The 25,075-nt window shown below is 38.0% G+C and overlaps 1 protein-coding gene across 2 annotated transcripts in view; it reads left to right on the top strand.

The window, feature by feature from the left end:
- TXNRD3 (thioredoxin reductase 3) overlaps positions 1-24,328 on the top strand; it is an 84,306-nt gene extending 59,978 nt beyond the window's left edge. The window contains exons 11-17 of one of the 2 annotated variants that reach the window (XM_028524566.2): positions 5,642-5,718; positions 6,490-6,646; positions 9,835-9,942; positions 16,099-16,194; positions 17,556-17,690; positions 17,903-22,106; positions 23,962-24,328. In XM_028524566.2, the coding sequence (XP_028380367.1) occupies positions 5,642-5,718; positions 6,490-6,646; positions 9,835-9,942; positions 16,099-16,194; positions 17,556-17,690; positions 17,903-17,965 (636 nt within the window). In that variant the 3' untranslated portion in view covers positions 17,966-22,106; positions 23,962-24,328. Of the gene's footprint in view, positions 1-5,641; positions 5,719-6,489; positions 6,647-9,834; positions 9,943-10,143; positions 10,324-16,098; positions 16,195-17,555; positions 17,691-17,902; positions 22,107-23,961 lie in introns of those variants that run through there. The other variant, XM_036009394.1, reaches the window with a different exon arrangement.
- Positions 24,329-25,075: the final 747 nt, after the last annotated feature.

Below are 25,075 nucleotides of genomic sequence, written 5' to 3'. Positions count from 1 at the left end.
AATTTAAATTGCTGATATTTGGATGCCAACATTTCTTTTGTAAGCTATAGTTTATAGTTTTAACATAAATTATATATTTATGTTTTATATACTCTAAAACATGTGGATTTTTTTAGTTAAAAAAGGAAATGATATAGAGAGTCTAGTCAAAAATATATTAAAATATAAAATTTATTTGACAATTTATCCTTAGATTAATTTGAATTTTCTTTGTACATATTCATATTATTTGTGAATAACAACAGTTTTGTTTCCTCTTTTCTACTGTTTTCCTCATTACTTCTTTTTCTTGCATAAATGTACCAGCTGGGACCTCCAGTAGAGTGTTAACCAGAAATGGTGGTGGCAGCCATTCTTGTCTTGTTCTCAGTATTGAAGGAAAGTTTTCAGTGTTTCATTATTTAAGAATAATTTTTCTGTAGGTTTTTTATAGATATTCTTAATCAAGTTAAAGAAATTCTTTTCTATTTTCTGTTTGCTAAGGGTTTTTGGTTATGTGGGGTTTTTTGTGTTTTAAAAATCATGAGTATACGAGTTCAGTTAACAGTTCCTTTTGTAGGTGATGATAATCAAATTTTTTTCTTTAATTTGTAAATACGTTGAATTACATTGCTTTTCTAATCTTCAATCAAATTTTTACTCCTGATATAAACCTAATTTGGTAAAGGTCCTATTTATATATTGTTGGATTTGTTTATTTAGAATATTTACATTATATTCATGAATCATACTGGCTTATAATTTCCTTTCACATATTGAACTTGTCAGAGTTTGGTATCAAGTTTATTCTAATGTAATGGGTTGCATGCAGTGTAGGGGTCCCTGAAAATAGCAGAGCATATTCCTGATAAACTTGGATTAGGGGAAGGGGGAAGTGGACAAAAGGCAGTTAAGGTACTTTGAATAACAATGACAACTTAATAGTTGTGCTGCCACCCAGGGCAAAGGGTATACATGACTTTAAGGGCCTATCCTGACTGGTGATATAGCCAGGGGAGGTGGATGCCCACCCCTGATGCCCCTCTGTCACAGGGAACTCTTGACATGACTAAAGATGGTAGCTGAAAGAAGGTAAAAGAAAAAGGGGAACTAGCAAAAGTAGCACATCATAGGAGGGGCCGGATATGAGGTCATATAAGAGTTCCAGGTCAAGCATTTAAAAGAGGGCTGAAAGAGAGGAGGAAGAAGCTGTGCCGGAGGAAAGGGTGTAAAGAGAGAGCTGATGGAGGTATGTGAGGACCTCCCTAACCAAGCACAGATTTATGGGAGATGCTTGGAGCTGAACTGAACTGTGACCAGGAGTGCTGAGCTACAGACTTCTGCTTCTCTGAAGGACATATGGAGAAGCCACTCTTTTGGGACATGTGCCTCCCTGGACTCCACCATGATCCAGTGTAACATGGCACATGTTTCCCTGAACCACTACATGGAGGCTGAGAACAATATACCCCAGATCCTGAAGGAGAGAGAGCTTCTGCAAGAGAATGGCCACTCTGAAACTTACAAGAGCTCCTTCCAGAGGGGATGGAGACCTGTTTGCACAGATGGTTTAAGAACAGATAAAGATGTGGGGACTCCTGGAATGATTTTGGCTTACACCCTGGTAGGGAGTAAGGAAAGTTCTGGGTCTTGTGGGAGAACAGGGCTCTGAGCAAGAGTGCTTTCAGCCCTCCCAAGGTTGGAATCCTGTAAATAAAACCCTGTTTCCTTCAACACTAATTGTTGGATCATGCATCAAGGTGACATGTGGTCAAGCCCCAGTTTGCTAGGTTACATTAACTCATGAATAGAGTTTGGAGTATATTTCCTCTTTTTCTTTCCTCTGGGAGCATTTATGTAGTATTGGAACATTCTTTGTATATTTGATAGAATTTACTGCTACAACCATCTGAGTCTAGAATTTTCTATGGTATTTCACCACTGATCCATTTTTTTTAACAGTCAAAGGGCATTTAAGGCTTTCTATTTTTTTCTTGAGTTATTTTAGATTAATATATTTTTCTAGGAATTAGTCCATTTCATCTAAGTTACCAAATATATTGGTATAAAGTTGTTCACAATATCTAAATTAGTAAATTATTTAACTTTGTAACAAGGTATAATGTACATGTAGTGAAATGCACAAGTCTTAGATGTATAGTTCAGTCAGTTTGACAAATGCACATGTTCATGTAATCCACTCTCCTTTGAAGGTAACAAAACACATCTGTGATTGTAGTAAGCTCTTGTGTCTCTTCTCACTTCCTGACCCCAAGCAATCCTATTCTGATTCTGTCACCATAGACTAGTTTTGCCTATTTAAGCATCACAGAAATGGAACCATATGGTAGGTACTCCTTGATATCTGGCTTCTTTTATTCAGAATAGTGTTTTTAGGATTCATCTATGTTGTTCTGTATATGAGTAGTTCTTTTAATTGTATGAATTGTATGAATATACAGTTGTATGTATACCATAGTTTATTCATTTTCCTGTGGATGGACACTTAGGCTGTTACCAGCATGGGCTAATTATGACTTAAACTCCTATGAAAATTTCAGGTGTAAGGCCTTTTATGGATCTATATTTTCATTTCTCATGGGTAAATAAATACCTAAGGGTGAAACTGCTTGGTCCTAGGATAGTTTCTATGTTTAATTTTTTGAGAAAATGCCAAATACCTTCTAAATGATTATGTCATTTTATATTTCCACCAGCCATGCATGAAAGTTTTGGTTGTTCTGTGTCCTCACCAATATTTAGGGTTTGTTGGCTTTTCATTTTAGCCATTCTAATATGTGTAATGCACAGGTGGCAAACCCAAGGCCAGTGGCCCTCCACTTTGTTTTATCCGGCCCGGCACGTTGTTTGTACCTGGTGGCAGCGCCAAGCTCTCACTTAACTGTTAAAGAATAGTTACATTTATACAGTCCTAAAATTACATTCAGCCCTTTGAAGGTAACTGTGAAGCTGATGTGGCCCCTGGTGAAAGTGAGTGTGACACCCCTGATGTAGTGGTATTTTACTGTGGTTTTAAGTTGCATCTTCCTGATGACTAACAATGTGGAACATATTTTTCTGTTTTAATGGTCATTTATACATTTTCCCTTATTAAGTGTCTGTTTGAGTCTTTGGCTTGTTGCCTGTTGGGTTATTTGAAGTTTTATTCTTGAATTTCAGAAGTTCTGTATATATTTTGATATATTTCTTTCTTCAGATATATGTATTATGAATATTTTCTTCCCATTTGTGACTTGCCTATTTATTTTTATGGTATCTTTTGATCAGCTATAGTTTTAAAAATTTTTATTTTTTGTTTTATAGTTAAGGCTTTCTCTGTGCTCTAAGAAATATTTGCTTACCAAAAGGTTATAAAGATATTCTGTAGTTTTTGTGAAGCTTTATAATTTTATCTTTTATGTGTAAGTTTGTAATCCATCTTTATTAGTTTTTGTTTATGGTGTGGGGTAGGAATTGAGGTACTTTTTCTTCTATGTGGGCCTAGTCCCATTTGTTGAAAAGATTTCCCTTTCTCCATTAAATTGTTTTGGTGCCTTTGTTGAAATGATTTGACTGATTAGCCATCAGTCCATTTCTGCACTCTTTCTTCCATTGATCATTTGTCTCACCACCTTGTTTTGATTATTGAAGCTTGACAATAAATTTCAGACCAGGTACAGTAAGTCCTCCAAAGGACCTTTGCTTAGGTCCTTTACATTTCCATATAAATTTTAAAACCAGCTTGCTATTTAAAAAAAAAAAGTCTTTCAGGATTTTGATTGGGATTGTATTGATTACATAGATCAGTTTGGAAGAACTGACATCTTAATGATATTAATATTTCCAATACATGAGCATCCTATATCTTTATTTATGTATTCTTTAGTTTCTCTCAGCAATATATTATAATTTTGCTCCAGAGGTCTTTCATGTATTTTGCTAAATTTAGCTTTGGTATTTTGTGTTTTTAAGCTATTGTAAATGGCATTTAAGATTTTTTAACTTTGAGTTAGTTTAGTAGTTTATATAAATACAAAGGATTTTTGTATATTGACCTTGTAGATTCTTAGGACCTACGTCTGCATATGAAACCAGTTTGGTTTCTTTTTTTCAATCTACATCTTTTTATTCCTTTTTCTTGCTTGTTGAACTAGTTAAGACCTTTAGTACAGTGCTGAATAGAAATTATGAGTGCGTATCTTTACTTTACGCCAATCTTAGGGTTGATCCCAGGCATTCAGTATTTTATGACTGCTAAGGTGTAAGCTGTACTGTTTTTTACAGATGCCTTGTATCAGGTTGGGGAAGTTTTCTTTAATTCTTAGTGTGCTGAGGATTTAATTAAAATCCTCAAGGATGTTAAGTTCTGTCAAATACTTTTTCCATATCTATTGGGATGATTATATTGTTTTCTCCTTTATTCTTATTATGATGAATTACATTGATTGGTGTTTGCACATTAAACCAAATTTGTATTTTTGGGATAAACCTCACTTGGTCATGATCAATTATCCTTTTTATATATTGTTGTATTTGATTTGCTAAGATTTTGTTAAGGATTTTACATATATGTTCATGAAGACATAGGGCTTATAATTGCACTTAAATACCATTGTTTGAGTTTGGTGTCAGTGTTTATGCTGGTCTCATAAAAAGGGATTGGGAAGGCTCCCTTCTCTTTTGTCTGGAAGAGTTTGCATACCATTAGTGTTATTTCTTACTTACGTGTTGAATAGACTTTACTAGTAAAGTCATCTGGGTTTGGAGTTATTAATGGGAAGTTTATAAATTGTAAATTCAGTTTCCTTAATGAAACTGTATAGGGCGTATTAGTCAGTGAGGGCTGCCCTAACAAAATACTACAGGCTAGGTTGCTTAACAAAGGAAATTTAGCTTCTCACAGTTCTGGAGGCTGGAAGTCTGAAACAAAGGTGTCAGCAGATTTAGTGTCTTCTGAGGCTTTTCTCCTTGGCTTGCAGATGGTTGGTTGCCTTCTCTCTATGTCCTCACACAATTATCAGTCTGTGCTGTGTGTGTTCTACTATGGATGTTAGTCATATTTGATTAAGGCCTACCCAATGGCCTCATTTTACCTTATCTCTTTAAAGGTCCTGTCTCCTAATACTTTCTGAGGTACTGATGTTTAGGACTTCAACATATGAATTTGGTAGGGGGTACATAATTTCAGCACATATCATAGGATTATTCAGATTTATATATAAGTTTGGAAAATTGTGTCTTTCAAGGAGTCTATTTCAGGGATGTAATATACAGCATGGTGACTAGAGTTAATAATACTGTATTGTATGTTTGAAAGTTGCTAAGAGAGTACATCTTAAAAGTTCTCATCATAAGAAAAAAATTTGTAACTATGTGTGGTGACAAATGCTAACTAGACTTGTGGTGATCATTTTCAATATATACAAATAATGAATCATGTTGTATACGTGAAACTAATATGTTGTGTATCAGTTACACCTCAATTAAAATGCATTTTGACCAAAAAAAAAAAAAAGGAATCTATTTCATCTAAGCTGTCAGATTCATTGGCATGGGGCATTTAAAATAGTTATTAGTCTTTTATTGTCTGAAGGATCTATAGTGATGTTCCTGCTTTCATTCCTAATATTGATAAATTTGTGTTTTTGATCTCCCTCTATAGGTTTTGTTAGCAATTGGTCGTGATTCCTCTACAAGGAAAATAGGCTTGGAGACGATTGGTGTCAAAATCAATGAGAAGTATGTACATGTGGGATCATGTTGATGCACAAAGCACAATGTTTCTACAGATCACCTCTTAAAATTCTCATTTAATTACTAAGATGCAAAATTTTATTGCTTTGAATTTATTTTATAGTAAGTACTGTCCCAGCTCTGTGTTATCAATTTTTTCATTAACAAGTAACTCTTTTTTTTTTTAATTTTTATTTATTTATTTTTAGAGAGGGAAGGGAGGGAGAAAGAGAGAGAGAGAGAAACATCAATGTGCAGTTGCTGGGGGTCATGGCCTGCAACCCAGGCATATACCCTGACTGGGAATCGAACCTGTGACACTTTGGTTCGCAGCCAATGCTCAATCCACTGAGCTACTCCAGCCAGAGCTAACAAGTAACTCTTTATTGTGTGCTTTAAAGAGCTCATGCATGATTTTAAAAAATAATTGAGGAAATGTATTCACCTACATCTGACTTAGAGTGAATTTTATGGCCTTGGTCAAGCAAGGAGAAAGATTTCAAAGCTCATAAGTACAGCTGTGGGGGAAATCTGGGAATATCCTCAACATCCAAAATATGAGCTTCATTTTATCAACCAGCAAGGTGTTTTCTTTTGCAGCTACAGAAACTTTTGCTCCTGTAAGCCATTGGTCTTATAGATAGTCAATGGCCTGAGGTGCATGAATTCTTAGAGCAAGGTCATATCTCTTTGTATTTAGTTCTCTTGGAAGAGTGTTAGTCATCTAGCAATATAGAGTTAATCATAATATATTTTTTCCCGTTCAAAATCTAATAGGAGTGGCAAGATTCCAGTGAACGATGTGGAACAGACCAGTGTGCCGTATGTTTATGCTATTGGGGATATTCTGGAAGATAAACTTGAACTCACTCCTGTTGCCATACAGGCAGGCAAGCTGTTGGCTCGAAGACTTTTTGGGGGTCGTTTAGAAAAGGTAAGTTTCTTACTGTTGTTTTTGAGATAATATCTAAGTAAAATTATGACTTTAAAAAACCAGTACAGATAAAACTTGTGTGTTTGTTTTCCAAGTAAAGGGTTTTTCACAAATAAGGCATTTGCACTTGACTTATTTACTAATGGTTTTCAAAAAAATTTTTTTAATATATGCCATGTACAAGATGTTTTGCTGGATAATGTACAAAGTACTGGCATGGTTCCAGCACCAAGGGGCTTGCTAGGTATGTGGGGATCATGAGTAAGAAGAGGAGCAATTAATTCTGATTGAAGGGATAAGAAGGGGGCCTCCCAGGTAGTCGGTTGCACTATCAGAGAGAGGAGGGGATCAGGATGCTGGCCCTGGCTTAAATGCCTGTTAGTGTGTGAAGTTGGTCAAGTCATTTCACTTCTCTTCACTTCAGTTTCACCATCTGCAAAGCTGATGGTGTGAATCAGGTGAGTTCTACAGTCTCCTTCACCTTTTGTAGTCTTTGATCAAAGATTTGGGATGGGCTTTGTAGGATGAGTAATTTAAAACTGAGGGAGCAAAGGTCTCTTTTGATAAGTAGATCATTCAAAAGCCCAGAGCTCTGGGGGGAATTCATGCTCTGCTCCATCAGGAGCACTGTGGACCTGTGGAGGTATTAGCAGATGAAAGATTGACTGGTTAAGTGGTTTTACTGGGTGGGTATAAGGAATGCTAACTGTTCTGTTGCACACAAAGGAAGAATTGTCTCATCCACAATACTCAACAGCATTTTGAGGATTTGGCACCAGATCATCAGAAATCTATGATGCCACAGTAAAAAATAAGTAGGGCCCTGTCTAGACATTGGAAGTGGGTGAAGATCTTCATTTTTAACTTTTCAGTTAGAAAGATGGCAAACTGCAGAATGAATAGTAACAATCACCCATATTACCCTTTTCACTCAGATTTCCCAGTTACTAACATTTTGCCATTTTTGCTCTCTCTCTTTTCATCACTTTGATTTTTGATGAATCCAGTCTATTTTTTTTTTGTAGACTATCTCACATTCTGAATTTCTCTGATTGTTTTTGTATGATTAGGTTTAGGTGAAAAGTTTAGGGTACATATTCTTTACAAGGGATGCTGTATGCTGCTTATTTTATCAGTCCAGTTACTTTGTAAAGTTGTGAACAAAGATCTAGTACACATGTGGAGGTGTTGGTGGATAAGAGGCAGCCAGGGATGTGTTACTGCTGGCATTAATGGGTGCGGCCAGGAATGATGAATGTACAAAGAAGAATTTATCCTGTCCCAAGTGCAATAGCATTTCGAGGTATGTGGAAGCAGAATAGTTCCTAATGCTGTAAGAAATTAGTCATGGTGGCCATGGGGTAAAGAGATTAGAAGTGGACCAGTGTGTATGTAAAAAGAGAGTGATTAAAAGTCTAGAACTGAAAGGAAGGCTATAGGGAGAGCAAGATAAAGTCCAGTTCAAGTGGAAAAAATAGTGTAAGATGTGGAGAGAGTGTTTTAGATGAAAGGGAGAAAGTTGAGGAATTGCCTGTTGATTTCTCTGTTGATATGAGACAGGAGATAGAGGCCTCTGTTGAGCCATGAGATACGGGATCAGCTACTGGTGACTAAATGGAGTGATGAGCATTTGATGGCTTAAGAGAAGTCAGAAAACTAGGCACCTGATTATGTGATTTTTCTCTAGTCATATTGGAATAAACACAAATGCTTCATGATTAGCAGTTAGCAAATATGAAATGCGATTGAACATATTTTACTTAAAGACTCTAGGCTGATGCATATTGTATACAAATCACCTCATTAGCGCAATATACCTAGTATTTTGAGGTGTTTTTCTGTTGTATAAAATAGAAAATCACTCAAACTAGGCAAACTGGGGAAGTTTCTTATAAGGACCCCATGGATGAGTAATCAAGTCACACAGTGACTTAGAACAAGGGCTGTGCTAGTACTGAGTCTCACTGCAGTTAAAGTAGGGCTGGGTCTGGGTGTCACGGCTGCTCTGGGGCCCTAGCACACGGAAGTAGGCTTCACAGGGTGTCCTTCCATTAGCTTAATTTGGCCACAACTCTGTTTTTTCTTGTCACACTACCACATGGGGGATCGTTCCTTTACTCCTAGTTTATTTTCCTGCAAAAGAAACAATTTGGCGCAGCTCACCTTTCTCTGCATAGGTTTCTGGTCAGCTTATGGATTACCTTTCTTTGGGGACATCATCCCTGACCTAATAACCTATAACTTGTTGGCAAAGTTTTGGGGGACATGTAGTGCTCTAGGCATTGGAACTTGAGGGTCTGTGGATGCACAGGCATAGCGACCTTCACCCCTGGCTATAGCCTCCATTCTTTCTCTCTCCCTGCACACCACTTTCTGTCCACACACACAGTTTTAATGATGCCTCCTCCAACGTGTTCTAACTCTGCTTCACACAGTCACAAACACTTTCTCCTCCAGGCAGTGATGCCACTTGAACTTGGAGTTCACACTTGCTTTCCCACAAGCAGATGAGGCAGTGGAGCTGCTGGAAGATCATGTGTAGGTTTCAGAGTCTGCAATTTGTTTGTGCTGTCCACTTATGCTGTGTCTCAGTCAGATCAAGGCTCTGAAAGTGTTCCATCATAACCATGGGATTCATACAATTCCAGTCTCCAAGTACACATGTGTATGCCATCTTCCCTTGGTGGTCCAGAGAAGTCACTCAGACCCACACTATTAATCTGGTTTTTTTGCTTATCATCTCAGTGACACTGTTAAATAAAATGGCCAAGAGTGGTCTAGGCCTCAGGTGAAATCATGTAATTCTCCATCACCTAGTGGAGGTGCTCTAGGAAAGCAGGGCCCAGAAATTGTGGGAATGGAAAAATTTTTTTAGAAAGTATCTTAAGGGCAACAAAGTACACCCACCTTCTCCTCTATTGAGTGGTTTTCAGATCAGAAGTCTGAGGTTGGGGCTCTGAGAGAGCCAATCCTGTTCATTCGTCACTGGCCAGTGCATGGTCTCTGCCCTGGAGTTGGGCTCATCCCATCTCCTTTAGTGTAATTTACAATTCCCTGAAATGGTGATATGTCAGAATCATTGAACTGGACTTACTTATTTTCCTTTTGTAAATGTATGTGATAGAAGTTTTGTTGTAAAAAAAAAAGAGTGTCACAAAATAAGAGCATGTAATTTCTTTATCTTTCAGTGTGATTATATTAATGTTCCAACTACAGTGTTTACTCCTTTGGAATATGGCTGCTGTGGATTATCTGAAGAGAAAGCTACTGAAGTATATAAAAAAGAGAATCTAGAAGTAAGACTGTATTTGGTTTACTTTTTAAGGATCTCTCTTTTAATCAACTGTCTTCTTAATCAGGGCCCTTATCTTCTTGTCTTTTTATTTTGTCATTTTGCAAGTTATTATAATGGTTATATTGTAGGAAATCATCCTATTTTAGGAAAATTAGAAATTAAATACAGTGGTATCTTCGTACTCGTTGTTAATTCATTCCAGAACTCATGACAAGTGCCAAAATCAACCAGATGATGAAGCATTCTTTCTTGTGGGGCAGCGTTGTGACTCATACAAGTTCTAGCAAGTGCAATGAGTCCTGAGCAAGCACTGAGTGCTGAGACATTGTCAAAATGCAGTGAGTACAGAATTTGACAAGTTCTGAAGCCAATAAGTACCAAGGTATGACTGTAATTTAAACCCCATCTCTCTTGTAAACTAATAATAACACATGTGGGGAAAGACAGTTGTATAATGTATGCATTAGAACTTTTGAATTACAAATAGGAAATACCTACTTGAGTAAGCTTACATAGGGAAGCATATGTTATTATAAGTTCTTTTAGGGGTACAGAAATGTAACAAGGCCTTAGGATGGGATAAGAACCAGGAACTGGAAGATCTTCTCACCTCTTCCTTTTTACTTGCTTGGGGCTTATGTATTTATTTGTGTGTGTGCATGCAATTCATTCTTATGTTCCTACAGATAGACTTTTTTGTCCCTGGAATGCACATAGCAGCCAAAATATGGCCTTTGTTTTGCTCCCAAGTTTATCATTAGCTCTGGTCTTAAGAGAAATTGATTGACTTACTGTTTCTTAGTCTCAAATCTAAATTATGGGAGAGGACCTTTGACTGGTCTGTTGGGTCTGCTATCCAACCACTTCCATTTGGCATGACGGTAGCCAGACTCATGGAGTATCAACATGGCTTTGGGAACCTACACTATCATGGAACTTTAGGTGGGGAAGATGAGCAGTTCCCAGGGTTGTCATGGGCTATGGGCCATTCAGACTCTGACAGAGATGTCCTTCACACATTTATTTCAGCTTGCCTTTCACCACTGCTCCATTTAATCACAACAACCTTATAAATATTTTCTTACATTTTGGTTGGTGGTTTGACTATAATTTTTTCTGCACATCCTCCCAACATAGGAGGGATAGGGAGAACTGAAAAGAGCCAGAGGATTATTTCTACTTGAGGTTTTAGGCAAAAGATAATTGAAATTTCAGTTCTCTCCCTTAAATGACATTTTAATTTATTACTGGAAATTTCTTTAAACTATAGCACTGATATTCCCTAAGTAAATAGCCCAATGAATTACTGAAACTCTTACTTATATTTCTGGTATTGGGAAAATGTATTTTTAAAACTTTATAATGTTATTTTAGCTGGTAGCTTTCAACGAGACATTTACATTTTAGAGGACATTGTTTGATCAGTGTTTATAATTAACTCCTTGTGGCCATGAGCCATCCTTTCTGCAATGGTGACTTTTCACTTGAGTGCTGGAAAGTTGATGGTAATGATTACAGATTTAACACTTAGTTGTAAAACTTTTTGAAATTAATTAGAATTCAAATACAGAGGCAAGAAGACTGTAGAAGACCATATCCTATTTAAAGGAATATTTTTATAGGAAAATAGTTTCCCAAGTTTGTGGGATTTCTTTAAGGTATTCATTCTAAGGTTCACTGCACATCAACTTACCTACTTACTTTCTTTATTTCTTTTTTTCTTTATTGCATTTGACAAGACTGAAAATTTAATGTATTCGTATTTTTAAAATTCCTATTATAAAGAAATTGGAGGAAGACTCAAAAATACCTATATATTATTTTTTAAGCAAGGAAATCAGGGTAAAAAGAGAATGAGGGTAGAAAAAAAAAGATGGTTAGAGGAAAGGTTAATTTGTTGGTTCACAAAATTAGTACTATAAAGTCTTGTAGACTTGACCAAGTCTTAAGCTGAAAAATGAATTTAACTCTAAGCTCTCTACTTCACGACTAGAAGAAGGAGAATTGGGAGGTATTTCTTCATGTTCTTATAAGAGGGGCATTGAGATATGATGAATGATATCCTTAAATATCTCATTAGTAAATACAATAATGGATTTACACAAGTGTTTCTTATTAGATTCAAAACTGCAGTCCCACAGCATAATGCCAAAGCACAGTATATTGAAAAGTTAATTTATATTGATGTGGTGTGGACACTGGTTTAAAAAATAATAAAAGGACATCAACAAGAGAAAAAAAAGTAATTCCTAAAGGGGACAACATAGGGCTATGATCTCTGGTGGCCTGACCCAATACAAAATTTTATAGTACAGGTACACCTCAGAGATACTGAAAGTTCTTTTCCAGACCACCCCAATAAAGAGAGTATCGCAGCAAAGTGAGTCACACAAATGTTTTGGTTTCTCACTGCATATAAAAGTTATTGTTACATTATACTGTAGTCTATTGAATGTTCAATAGCATTTGTATCTTAGGGAATAGGGAGGCCTAAGAAGAGGGAGAGAATGGGGGAACTCTTGCTTAGTGGAGAATTGAGAACACACACATTTATCAATTATATTTGCCATCTTACATGGGTGTGGTTTATGGTGCTCCAAAACAATAAGTGTAACACTGAAAATCACTGTTCAGGACTTCTGGTCAAGATACAGGCATAAGTAAACACAACTCACCTCCTTGCACAACCACAGCAAAAATCACAACTAAATTATAAAACAACTACTACTCAGTACTGTCAGAAAAATTGAACTCTATGGAAGTTCAACAATGAAGGAATTAAAGAAGTCACATTCATTCAAAGAAGTCACATACAGTCTCACACCCCTGTGTGGTAGATAAAAATTAGGAGGGATATCTCAGGAGCAAGGGATCTCAACCCACACAAGACCACCCAGCCAGGGTTCAAGTTCCAGGAATATAAGTCCCCATAACTTCTGTCTGTAAAAGCCAATGGGGATTGGGCAGTGGAAGAAACTGCAGGAGTCTCAGGCATGTCCTATTAAAGAGCTCACACCAGTCTTAAAACTTAGACTCACTCACTCTGGGCTCCCACACCAGGGCAGCAGTGTGAAGAGCACCAGTGGCATAGGGGGAGGAACTGAAGTGTCTGGCATCAGGGCAAGTGCCAAGGGATAGCTTCTTCCTGGACAAACACTAGAGGCCAGGCAGTGGCCACTGTCCCTTTTCTGAGCCCTCCCCGACATGACCACAGAGTAGCGACACCATATCTGAAACTCCATCAACCTAGTTCACACAGGATGCTCTACCCTGGTGATTACCTAAGGCACAGGTGGCAAACACAAGGCTCATGGGCCAAATCTGGCCCTCTACCTTGTTTTATCTGGCCAGGCACCTTGTTTCTTCTGGGCAGCAGTGCTGATCTCCTTGCCCCTAGTTAAGGAGTAGTAACATTTATACAATCCTAAAATTACATTCGGCCCATTGAAGACAACAATGAGGCTGATGTGGCCCCCGGTGAAAATAAGTTTGACACTCCTGACCTAAGGCTCTGCCCCAACCAACTTACAGGTGCCCTTTTCTACATTAGGCCACACTAGTAAGATGGAGTCAAAGCAGCTCTAATAATAGAAACAAACACAGGGAGGCTGCCAAAATGAGGAGACAAAGAAATATGACCCAAATAAAAGAACAGAACAAAACTCCAGAACAAAAACTAAACAAAATGGAAATAAGCAAACTATCAGATGCAGAGTTCAAAACACTGGTTATTAGGATACTCAAGGAACTCATTGGGTACTTCAGCAGCATAAAAATGATCCAATCAGAAAAGATGGTTACACTAAGTGAAATAAAAATTAATGGGGAATGACAGTTGAGTGGATGAAGGAGAGAATCAAACAATGATTTGGAACATAAGGAAGAAAAAAAACATTCAGTCAGAACAGCAAGAAAACAAAAAAATACAAAAAAATGAGGATAGGGTAAGGAGCCTCTGGGACATCTTCAAACATACCAACATTTGAACCATAGGGGTGTCGGAAGTAGAAGACAAAGAACAAGAAATTGAAAACTTACTTGAAAAAATAATGAAAGAAAAATTTCTTAATTTGGTGAAGGAGATAGACATACAAATCCAGGAAGCACAGAGAGTTCCAAATAAGTTTGACCAAAAGAGGACTACACTAAGACTTACCATAATTAAAATGCCAAAGGCTAGCCCTGGCTGGTGTGGCTCAGTGGATTGAGTGCCAGTCTGCAAACCAGAGGGTTGCCAGTTTGATTCCCAGTCAGGACACATGCCTGGGTTGTCAGCCAGTTCCCCAGTTGTGGGCGTATGAGAGGCAACCATACATTGATGTTTCTCTCCCTTTCTCCCTCCCTTCCTCTCTCTAAACATAAATTTTTAAAAAATTTTTTTAAAAATTCCAAGGTTAAAAATAAAGAGATAATTTTAAAAGCAGCAAGAGAAAAGCAGATAGTTATCTACAAAGGAATTCCCCTGAGACTGTCAGCTTATTTCTCAAAAGAAACTTTGCAGACTAGAAGGGACTGGCAAGAAGTATTCAAAATAATGAAAAGCCAAGACCTACAACCTGGATTACTCTATCCAGCAAAGCTATCATTTATAATTGGATGAGATCAGGCACATTCAGGGTGGTATGGCTGTAGACTACCATCATTTATAATTGAAGAACAGATAAAGTGCTTCCCAGGCAAGGTAAAGCTAAAGTTCATCATTTATTATATGAAATGTTAAAGAGACTTATTTAAGAAAAAGAAGATCAAAACTATGAATGTTAACATGGCAGTAAATTCACAACTATCAACCACTGAATCTACAAAACAAACTAAGCAGAACAGAATCATAATTATGGAGATCATGTGGCTGGTTACCAGTTGGGAAGGAGAAGAGGGAGTTTGGGGGAAAAGCCCAGGGATTAAGTACAAATAGGAACAGAATAGTCAGGGGGACATTAAGAACAGTATAGGAAATGGAGAAGTCGAAGAACTTTTATGCATGACCCATGGTCATGAACTAAGTGGGGGCTATTGCCAGAGGGAGTGGAAGGTGCTGGGTGGAGGGGGGCAAAGTGGGAAAAATTGGGACAACTGTAATAGCATAATCAATAAAATGTATTAAAAATAAAATATTTTTAAAAGATTACCATTCACATGTCACCATAACAAATATAGTAATGAAAAAGTTTGAAATATTGCAAGAATTTTCAAAATATGACAAAGTGAGCAAATGCTATTGGGAAAATGGCACCCATAGAGTTGCTCACATAGGCTTGCCACAAACCTTCAAGTGAAAAAACTCAAATCTGCGAAGCACAATAAAATGAGGTATGCCTGTACAGTCGAGCAAAACCATCTTGCTGCCACTTCCCAGTGTCACAAAAGAGTGTCCTATCACATACTGCTAGCTCGGGAAATTTGAAGTGCCATTTCTACTGAAAGCATATCACTTTCATACCATCGTAAAGTCAGAAAATCGTAAATTGAACTATTGTAAGTTGGAGACCATATGTAGTTTAGAACACATTTTTTTATGCTCACACCAAACATTAATCCATTGCCTTATTTTTGGAGAGATTAGGAGGAACAGCATTGGGAAAATGTAGCTGCCGTGAGCAGGATGGGGGTCATGTTGTGTTTTGTTCTGGGTCTTTTGAGTGAGCCAGATTGAGGAGCCTTAGCTGTATACTTGGGAGTGCTGGGGTGATGGCTTTCAAGTAGCATAGATAATGTTCTTGATACCATTTAATGGAGTTGAAGTGTTTTCTCTCTTCTGCTTTTCTTAGATTTGGTTTGAAAATGACCTTGTGGGCAGGTTGTAAACTTGTCAAAGGCAGGATCTAAGTCTTTATTTACCTTTTCAGCCCACACAGCCTAGTGCATTGTCTTGAATAGTATTACTCTATACATATTTGAAAATTGAATTTAGTTAACAGGAGTTTTTTTTTTTGTACTAACAGTAGAACAAAACAAAGGTCAACATGCCTGTGCAACTTGCATTATAGGAGCTCTGGCCTAGACACTCCAATCAGACACATAAAGTTGGAATCATGGAACTTTAAACTTCTGAAAGCTGATATAGAGATTATTGTGTTTATATAACTAAAGATCATATCAAGGAGTAATTTTCTTATATGTCAATCTTGGTCTCTTTCTTTCTCTTCTTGTCTTCCAGGTGTATCATACTTTGTTCTGGCCTCTTGAATGGACAGTAGCTGGCAGAGACAACAGTACTTGTTATGCAAAGATAATTTGCAATAAATTTGACAATGTATGTAATATGATTGGAAGCTGAAATGCTGTAATTTTAGAATGTAGCTTTTATTCTAGTATTTGGATTTTTATAATTTCTTTAAAGATAGTTTTCAGGGAAGGCATAAATCCTTCAAATTATTACTCAGTTAATATGTTTGTGGAGGTTGAACAAGTGATATAGATTGTAACTGAGGCTTACCAATACCTTTCAAAGTAATCACTGAAAGTTGTCTCTTCCCAAACCTACCAAACTCAGCAGTTTAGAAGTCGATCCCTGTTTGCCTCTGCACAATTGCTCACTGTCCTTAATAGAGCTTATTACTTTCTTTTACTCCTGTCCAAATTTCTGTTTCTAGAGGACCATCCTACTACTATGTGTTTTACTGTAGGTATGTGGTAAAAATTGTGAATGAGGTTTCCCCTCTCACAGAACCTGCCTTCATTTTCATTTTTAAATGGGGATTTTTATCCGATGTTTTTACTGTCTGGTCTGCCTGCCTTTCCCAGTTTGCTGTATGTATGCTATGCCACCTTAGAGATTTCAATTCAGTCTACTTGTTTGGGGCCCTGGGAACTGCATTTCTCATCCAGAGACCTTGTGGCCTGTGACTACCCTTCGAGAAACACTGCTTCCGGAGCTCTCCATTTTGAGCACTTGTGAGTAGATGTGTGTGAGCTGGCTGCTTTGAACCATTGTTCTTCCTCTAGAATGGGAGGAGGCAAAGCTTTCTGCCAGCCACAAGACCTCTGCTGCTCTTTCTCTCTATCTGTTGTATACATACTATTGAAGATTGAAACAAAGACTAGAGTCTGATGGGAAAAAAAACACTGACAAAAGGACAACCTAAATGCACTGTACTTTGGAAATTTACCATGAGTCTCTCTTTCAGTCTCAGTGGTCTACTCATCACATGGGCCTTGCACCTCACCTTCTACTCCTTGATCTTCCCTTAGTTGTTAGGAGTCAGGCAACTTGCTTCCTGGGTTGGGAATCACTGCAATGCCAGTGAAACCTGCTGCATTTGAGTTATTCCAGTGTTGGATTTTAATTCAGATTTGTATGTTGTTATTTAGCACAATCTCAACATAACTCAGAAATTTCTACCATACATACTAATGAGCTCCTTTATGCAGTGGGTAAAATTTGCTTATTTCCAGTAAATTTAAGTGCATATTATTTTGGATGTGCATTTATTGACTCATTTAACAGATTCTTAACAGTGGCTCAGTTTCACGGTAATGTTCTCTGCTGAGTTTAACATTGGTTCTTTTTCTGTAGTAGATATTGTTAATTTGAATTGTGAACTTGCAATGAATAGATTCCTATCCAGACCATTAATCTACTGGGCTTCCCTTTGTTTTGATTCTCTATTAAAGAATCGGGTGATAGGATTTCATCTTCTTGGACCAAATGCCGGTGAAGTTACCCAAGGATTTGCAGCTGCAATGAAATGTGGGCTGACGAAGCAGCTACTTGATGACACTATTGGAATTCACCCCACGTGTGGTGAGGTACATACAGAAATGAGAGGTTTTTTTAGGTCGACTTCAATTGGTGTAGTTTGAAAAACTATTATGAAGCACATTGTCAAAAAGTTTTTGTATTGGTAATTACTTTGCATGTTTTAAAAGAGAACAGATATAATATTCAGAAAGTGTTTTCTTAAAGCAATACTGAAATAATTGTTGCCAAAACACAAATTTGTTTTCTTCCTTTATTGCAGGTATTTACCACTTTGGAAATCACAAAGTCATCAGGACTAGACATCTCCCAGAAAGGCTGCTGAAGCTAGACCTGCTGCTATCTAGTCTCCCTTGTCAATTCACATTTCTTCACATGAGTCTGTGATCAGGGTACCTGCTCTCATACACAGGGCCCACTGCAGGGCTTTCATCACAGTGCACAGATGAGAATGTAGACAAGGAGGCAGGCAGCAGTGCATATGTACTCAACGGTCTCAGCTGACCTGGGAGAGGCAGTTACACTGCTTCCTTGACGTCTTACTCAGAACCCCTTATGAAGTGAGCTAAGACCAATGCTCTTCCAAGTCAGAACTGAGCTTTCCTCTGAAAGACCTTTTAATCGCATAACTAATTTTTCTGTTTCCTAGGGTTTTTAATCCCCTTGCTTTGTTCCTATGAAAATATTTTCTGTTATAAAACTATAAAATAGCAATCTTCCAATGTGTGAGTGTGGAAGGCACACATGGTCTCTGGTGAGTAGTGTCTGTGGAAATGCCCTGAAGTAGCTGGCTGCAGAGGACTGGGGTACATTAGTAGAAACTTTCACACACTAAATATAGTTTTATTAGTTAGCTGTTTTCTCCTTTGGTTATATTTTTACCCACTGTCTCATGCTTCACCCTCTCCTGGTTTCCTGATGGTAACTATCTTGGAGTCAGTCATTCTTCTCTTAGTGTCTCTAGACTGAACAGAGTATGTTATGTCAGAGAGAAATGCTTGTATTTTTTTTCATGTTGATCTTAAGATAATATAAAAGGTTTTCAATATTTTATTATTTGAGCTGTATTTAAAACTCTAAAATGATTCAGTCTACAATCTAATTATAGCCAAGTTCAGTAATAGAACAGGTGATATTAAGATATTCTATTTGAATTTATATACCTGTCAGCATCTAAAAGGCCCTTGCAATGGGAGGCCTATCTAAGAACACCCAAAGAATTTGTAACCACTCAGCAAGTCATAGACCATTGGAAAGTGTACTTATCTTTCCTTAGCAAGGGGAGAAAAGGCTTGGATATAAATCTGTCTGTAACTGGCTCCCTCATACCCTTCTTCCCTACTCCCTGCACCCCTGCCCCAACTTTATCTTTTTCTCCACTTTTCTTTTTTCTCCTCTTCTGGAGTAAAGGTGAGCTTTATATAATGTTGAGAATTTGTTTTATCTGGAAGATAAACTTTATATGCATCTAATAACATAACAGATGCATACAGATCAGTAGGGAAATATTAACATCCTACATTATAGTAGAGATTTTAATATACCTCACCAATTTATTAGATAAAAGAAAAAATATCAGTAAAGGTACAGATTTGGATAGCACAATTAAGCTCAGTTTAATGAACTTATGAAGAAGACTTTAACATAAATACTCATTTCAAGCACACATCGAATGTTTATGAAGTTTGCCATGTGCTAGCTCAACAAATTTCAAAAGACTGGTATCATAGAGATGAGACAAAAGGATTTTAGCTGTGAAACTAACACTAAGAACCCACAGGTCTTAAAATCCATGCAGTATGGTGGAAAGTAGAGTATTGTGAGGTGAGTGAGGGGTTAATGTGAGATCAAGCTAAAAGAACTGGGTTAGAGTCAGGGATCATTCACAAGAAGAAGGGAATTGTGGAAAGATTCTAGACCTTGAAGAATAATAAACTTGTGAATGCCTGGTCCCATTATTTACTAAATATATGAAAAAATTCATTGTTTAACTTTTCTAATTCTTCATTTATGCTGACGGTATTGCCCATTTCACAGATTTACAACAATTGAATACATTTATTAAGTTTCCAGTGTATAGCATATCAGCATAGAGTATCCTGGCATCCATGATGATGAGTAGGGACCCTACTTAAAGAAAGCTTTTGTAGACACAGAAGTATAGTCAATAGAAGACAGGAGACCTATTGACAAATCAGTGCTTTGGCAGCCCTGATCAGGTTGCTCAGTTCGTTGGAGCACAATCCCATTCAGTTGCAGGTTTGATCCCTGATCAGGGTATATACCTAGGTTGCTAGTTCGATCTCCAGTCAGGTCACATATGGGAAGCAACCAATCAATGTTTCTGTTTTATACTGATGTCTGTCTGTCTGTCTGTCTCTAAATCAATAAACATATTCTCAGGTGAGGGCTTTTTAAAAAAACTGATGCTTTGGCAGACTTCACTATAATAGGCAACCTCTTAGTAGGGCCTCAAGTTGGATTCTCCAGCTATGGGTAGTCACATCATCATGTAGTCTCCTCTTATAATGTAGGTTGGTCTGTATGACCAGTAAAATATGGCAGCAGTGATGGTTTGTCACTTCTAAAATTAGGTCATAAAAGGGCTGCAGCTTAAGTTTTGGTCACTCTCATGCACTCTCTTGGACCACTTGCTCTGTAAGAAGGCAGCTGCCATATCATGAATACTCTCAGGAAACCCATGAAGAGTCCCAGATGGTGAGGAGCTGAAGTCTGTAGCCAACACCAAGAAACAGGTCTGTCAGCATCCATGTGAATGAGCTCAGAAGTGATATTTCCCCAGGCAAGCCTTCCCCTAGCCAGCAGCTTGCCTGCAATCTCTTGAGAGATTGGGCCAGAACTACTCAGACCACTCTCAGATTTCTGATCATCAGGACCTGAGAAAATAAATACTTATTTTTTAAGCTACGTTTAGGAATAATTTGTTAGTTACACAATAATAGATAATATATTCATGGAAAATTAAAATTAGTACAAATTTCATCATATAACTTAAAATGTCTTGGACTTTTTTTCCGAGGGCAGATAAAATAAGCCATTTACAGATTTTGGATTTCAACAAAAAGGGATTGGAGTTCAGATTAAACACTGAACTTCCCCTCAATTGCAGACAAGGAAACCCTAAGCAGGGAAGCTTAAGGGTCCTTAGTGGAGAACCTTCTATGTCTGTGGTCTCGGACCTTGGCTGTGGTGGGTCCCTGCTGAGCTTTCTTGGGGCATCTATGATTGTTAACGCTCATGAAAGATTGCTTAGGAAACCATTTAACTTAGCAAGGGAGAACAATACCTTGACAGTCTCTTCTCAGATAGGAATTAGATAAGTGTCCTTAGAGTATTGAGGGTGGGGCTAGGGTTAGTCAAGGGGTGGTTATATGGCAGAGGAAGGTAAGTGGCCCTAAGCAGAAATTGGTCAGACTTTATAAACTAGTTGTTGGAATGGTGTCAGTGGTCTTTAGAATTTGGGATATGAGAGACCATCTTGAGTTCCTGACCTCATACAAGTCTGAATGTGTTTGTGTTAAAACAGCTCAAGTTTTGGTAATTTGTTGTGTAATATGCTTTAGTACACTTTAAAGGTTTTTGAGTAATAGTGCAATTTTTCAAATTGTGGTTTTATTTCCTAATATAGAACCATCCCATGTGTCTAGGAAGGGAGTGACAAAGAGACCTAGTGGGAATTTATTGTAAGACATCATCAAATATTTATTGAGACTTATGCTTCCACCCATGCTGGAATAACATGTACTAGACTTAACATTTCTCTATAACCTGGAGGAAATGTGGAACTGTGTTCAGGCATGGTAAAATGGACAGTGCAGAATTGTAATTTCTGAGAGAAGGAAAACAAGTGAAGTGATTCCCTACAACTTCTCCCAACTTTCTGCATGGGAGTAATTTTCATTATACAAACACGAGGGAAGATCCAAACAGAGCCTACTGGTCTTGCTAAATTGGGGTAGAAATTGGAGTTCATTATGGCGGAAAGACATGTGGGAGCTGTGCAGAGAAGAGGTCCAGAAATCTAAGCAAGATCCCCTGAATCTGTTGAATTCTAAGCCAAACATCCCCAGAGTAAAAGTCTAGAAGGTCAGGGAAAAAATGGAGTAAAAACTGAACAATTGCCACAGATCTTAGAAAGTGAGGAAACATTCTAACTGACCAGAGGAGTGTCCTTAATAATCCCCTTGAAATATTAAGTAGAGACCCCAGAAGGAGCCATTCTTTAGCAGTAGAGTTGAACTATCCCAGGAGGCAAGTCTACTATAGACTCACCCTAACAAAGTTTAAAAACAGGATTTAATGGTACTAAGATAATCCAGAAGTCACTGCCTACAAAAGTAAGCACAATACCCATTAAAAGAAGACAACAAAAACACTTAAAAGTGTAAAGACCTTAATGTCTAATATCCAATCAAAAATTACTAGGCATGCTAAAAAGCAGGAAAGTGGACTTCCGGCAAGATGGAGGAATAGGTGGACGCACCTCCTCGCACAACCAAGAACAGAACAACAATAATTTACAACAATGATTTGCAGTCATAATATCAGAACTGTCAGAGGATTTATCTAAATTGAAGTCCGACAGCCAAGAAGTTGAAGTAGACCCATACATCCAGACTGGTAGGGGACGACGAGCCGAGCGGGCGCGGGGCTGGCGCGGGTCGCACACGCGTGTAGGTCGGGGGAAATTTGGCGCAAAATCGGCGCGACAGCAATCCGGGGCACAGGAGTGCAGCGGTGCAGCAGTGATCCCTGAGTACGCAAGCAGCGGCTGGGGGAATCAGTGGGGCAGCGATTGTGGACCAGGGCAGAGCTCATGGCCCAGAAGCCCAGGGAAGTGTCTGGCTCCAGGAGAATGGAACTGTCGCCATTGATCCCTCCTGTCCCCGCTCCCGCCCCTGCCCCCACGTATAACGTCACAATCTAGCGACTGGGGCGCCCAGCCCCGTTGAACACCTAAGGCTCCGCCCCCTACCATAACAAGAGCGACCAGACCAAAGAAGAAATAAATAAATAAATAAAATAATAGGAGAGACAGGGAAAGACAGAAGATATGTTTCCAGCAGAACAAATCAGTCCCCCAGGACTCATCCTTTTGAGTGACCAAGAAATAGCCAATCTATCAGATGCACAGTTCAAAACACTGGTGATCAGGAAGCTCATGGAACTGGTTGATTTTGGATGCAAATTACATGAAAAAATGCAGATTACCATAAAAGGGATGCAGGAAGATACACGGAGGAGAGCCAATAGTGAAAGGAAGGAATCTGAGTCTCAAAACAACACAGTGGACCAGAAGGAAGATAGAATCAACCAAGCAGGAAAGCATGATGAAATAAGAATTCAAAAAATCAAAGAAAAGCTTAAGACCATCAAGGACACCTTTAAACGTTCCAACATCCGAATTATAGGGGTACCAGAAGGGGAGGACCAACAAGTGGAAAAGTTATTTGAACAAATAATAAAGGAGAACTTCCCCAAACTGGCAAAGGGAACAGTCTTCCAAGAAATCCAAGGAGCGCAGAGAGCCCCAAAGAAGTTGGACCCAAAAAGAAACACACCAAGGCACATCACAATTACTTTAGCCAAGGTAAAAACAAAGGAGAGAATCCTAGAAGCAGCAAGAGATAAGGGGACAGTCACCTACAAAGGAGTTCCCATCAGCCTGTCAGCTGATTTTTCAAAAGAGACCTTACAGGCAAGAAGGGGCTGGAAAGAAATATTCCAAGTCATGAAAGACAAGGACCTACATCCCAGATTTCTCTATCCAGCAAAGCTCTCATTTAGAATGGAAAAGAAGATAAAGTGCTTTTCAGATAAGGTCAAATTAAAGGAGTTCATCATCACCAAGCCCTTACTTTATGAAATGCTAAAGGGACTTATCTAAGAAAAGAAGATAAAGAAAAGACATGTATAGTAAAAGGACAGCAAACTCAAAATTATTAACAACCACACCTAAAGCAAAACCAAAAGAAACTAAGCAAACAACTAGAATAGGAACAGAACCACAGAAATGGAGGGCACATGGGGGGCTAGCAGTAGGGGTGGGAGGAGGAGAGAGGGGGAAAAGGTATAGAGAATAAGTAGCATAGAATGTAGGTTGAAAATAGATAGGGGGAGGGCAAGAATAGTACGGGAAATGTAGAAGCTAAAGAACTCATAAGTATGACACATGGACATGGACTAAAGGGGGGGAACGTGGGTGGGAGAGGGGGTACAGGGTGGAGGGGAGTGAAGGGGGAAATGGGACAACTGTAATAGCATAATCAATAAAATATATTTTTAAAAAAAGCAGGAAAGTGAGGCCCCTAAGAAAAACCAGTGAATAAGAAATAGGCCCAGAATGACTATGTGATTGAAATAACATAAGGTTATTACAGGGAAACATGAATATAATGAATAAAATGGAAAATACTTAAAAGAACCAAAAATAATTTGTAGAGGTGAAAAATACAGTCCTTGTAGAAGTGGTTCAGTTGGTTGTAGCATCATTCTGTAGACCAAAGAGTCCCAGTTTAATTCCAGGTCAGGTCACATATCCAGATTGTGGGTTCAATCCCTAGTTGGGGTATGAGAAGGTAGGTAATAGATTCTCACTCTCATTCTCTTGCTTTCACTCCCCCTTTCTCTAAGAGCAATGAAAAAAAATGTTTTAGGTTAAGGATTTTTTTTTAATAAAAGTACAGTATCCATTACAGGAAGTCCCATGATCATTAGCTAGTTTGGTGACTTGCTGGAGGGACTCACATGACTCAAAGTCATACTCATGCCCAAGTTTTATTACAATAAACGGTAAAGTGCAAGGACAGGGAAAAAAGCATAAGCAAATGTTAGGTCATGTGCAGGTTTCCAAGTCATATTCTCTACAAGAGTCATACAGATGTACTTTCAACTGTGAACTGCAAAGACACATGTCTACACCCAGGAAAGTTCACACATGTCTTGGAGTTCTGAGTTCTTGAAAGGGACTAGTCACAAAGCTGTGCTTGGGACCAGAAATCAGATACCAACTGTACATTATAAATGTTCATGTTTTTAAACACATATCCTGGTGAATCTTGACCTACTACTTTAGGCATATGTAATAATAAATAACCTGTAACTGGAGTATTTCATCAATTCTTATGGATTAGCCAGGGATCACTGCCCAGGCTACAGAGATACATAAAAGTGAGCAAAATAGACCTACTTCATCAATTGTTCCTTCACTGTATTAAAAAAAAAGAATATTTCATTGGATATGATCAGTAACAGATTAGACACTATAGGAGAAAAAAGTAATGAATTAAAGACATGGTAGAAACTATAAAGTAAGGACAGAAAAGAGATTGAAAAATAATAAAAGAATTTAGGTTACATGAATTCTGTAACATTGCCAAATAGTTTACATTTGTAATTAAAGTCCCAGAAAGGG

Source organism: Phyllostomus discolor, chromosome 9, assembly GCF_004126475.2.
Source record: "Phyllostomus discolor isolate MPI-MPIP mPhyDis1 chromosome 9, mPhyDis1.pri.v3, whole genome shotgun sequence".
In the NCBI taxonomy this organism is placed as follows: domain Eukaryota; kingdom Metazoa; phylum Chordata; class Mammalia; order Chiroptera; family Phyllostomidae; genus Phyllostomus; species Phyllostomus discolor.
This window is presented reverse-complemented; position numbering and strand designations above follow the sequence as displayed.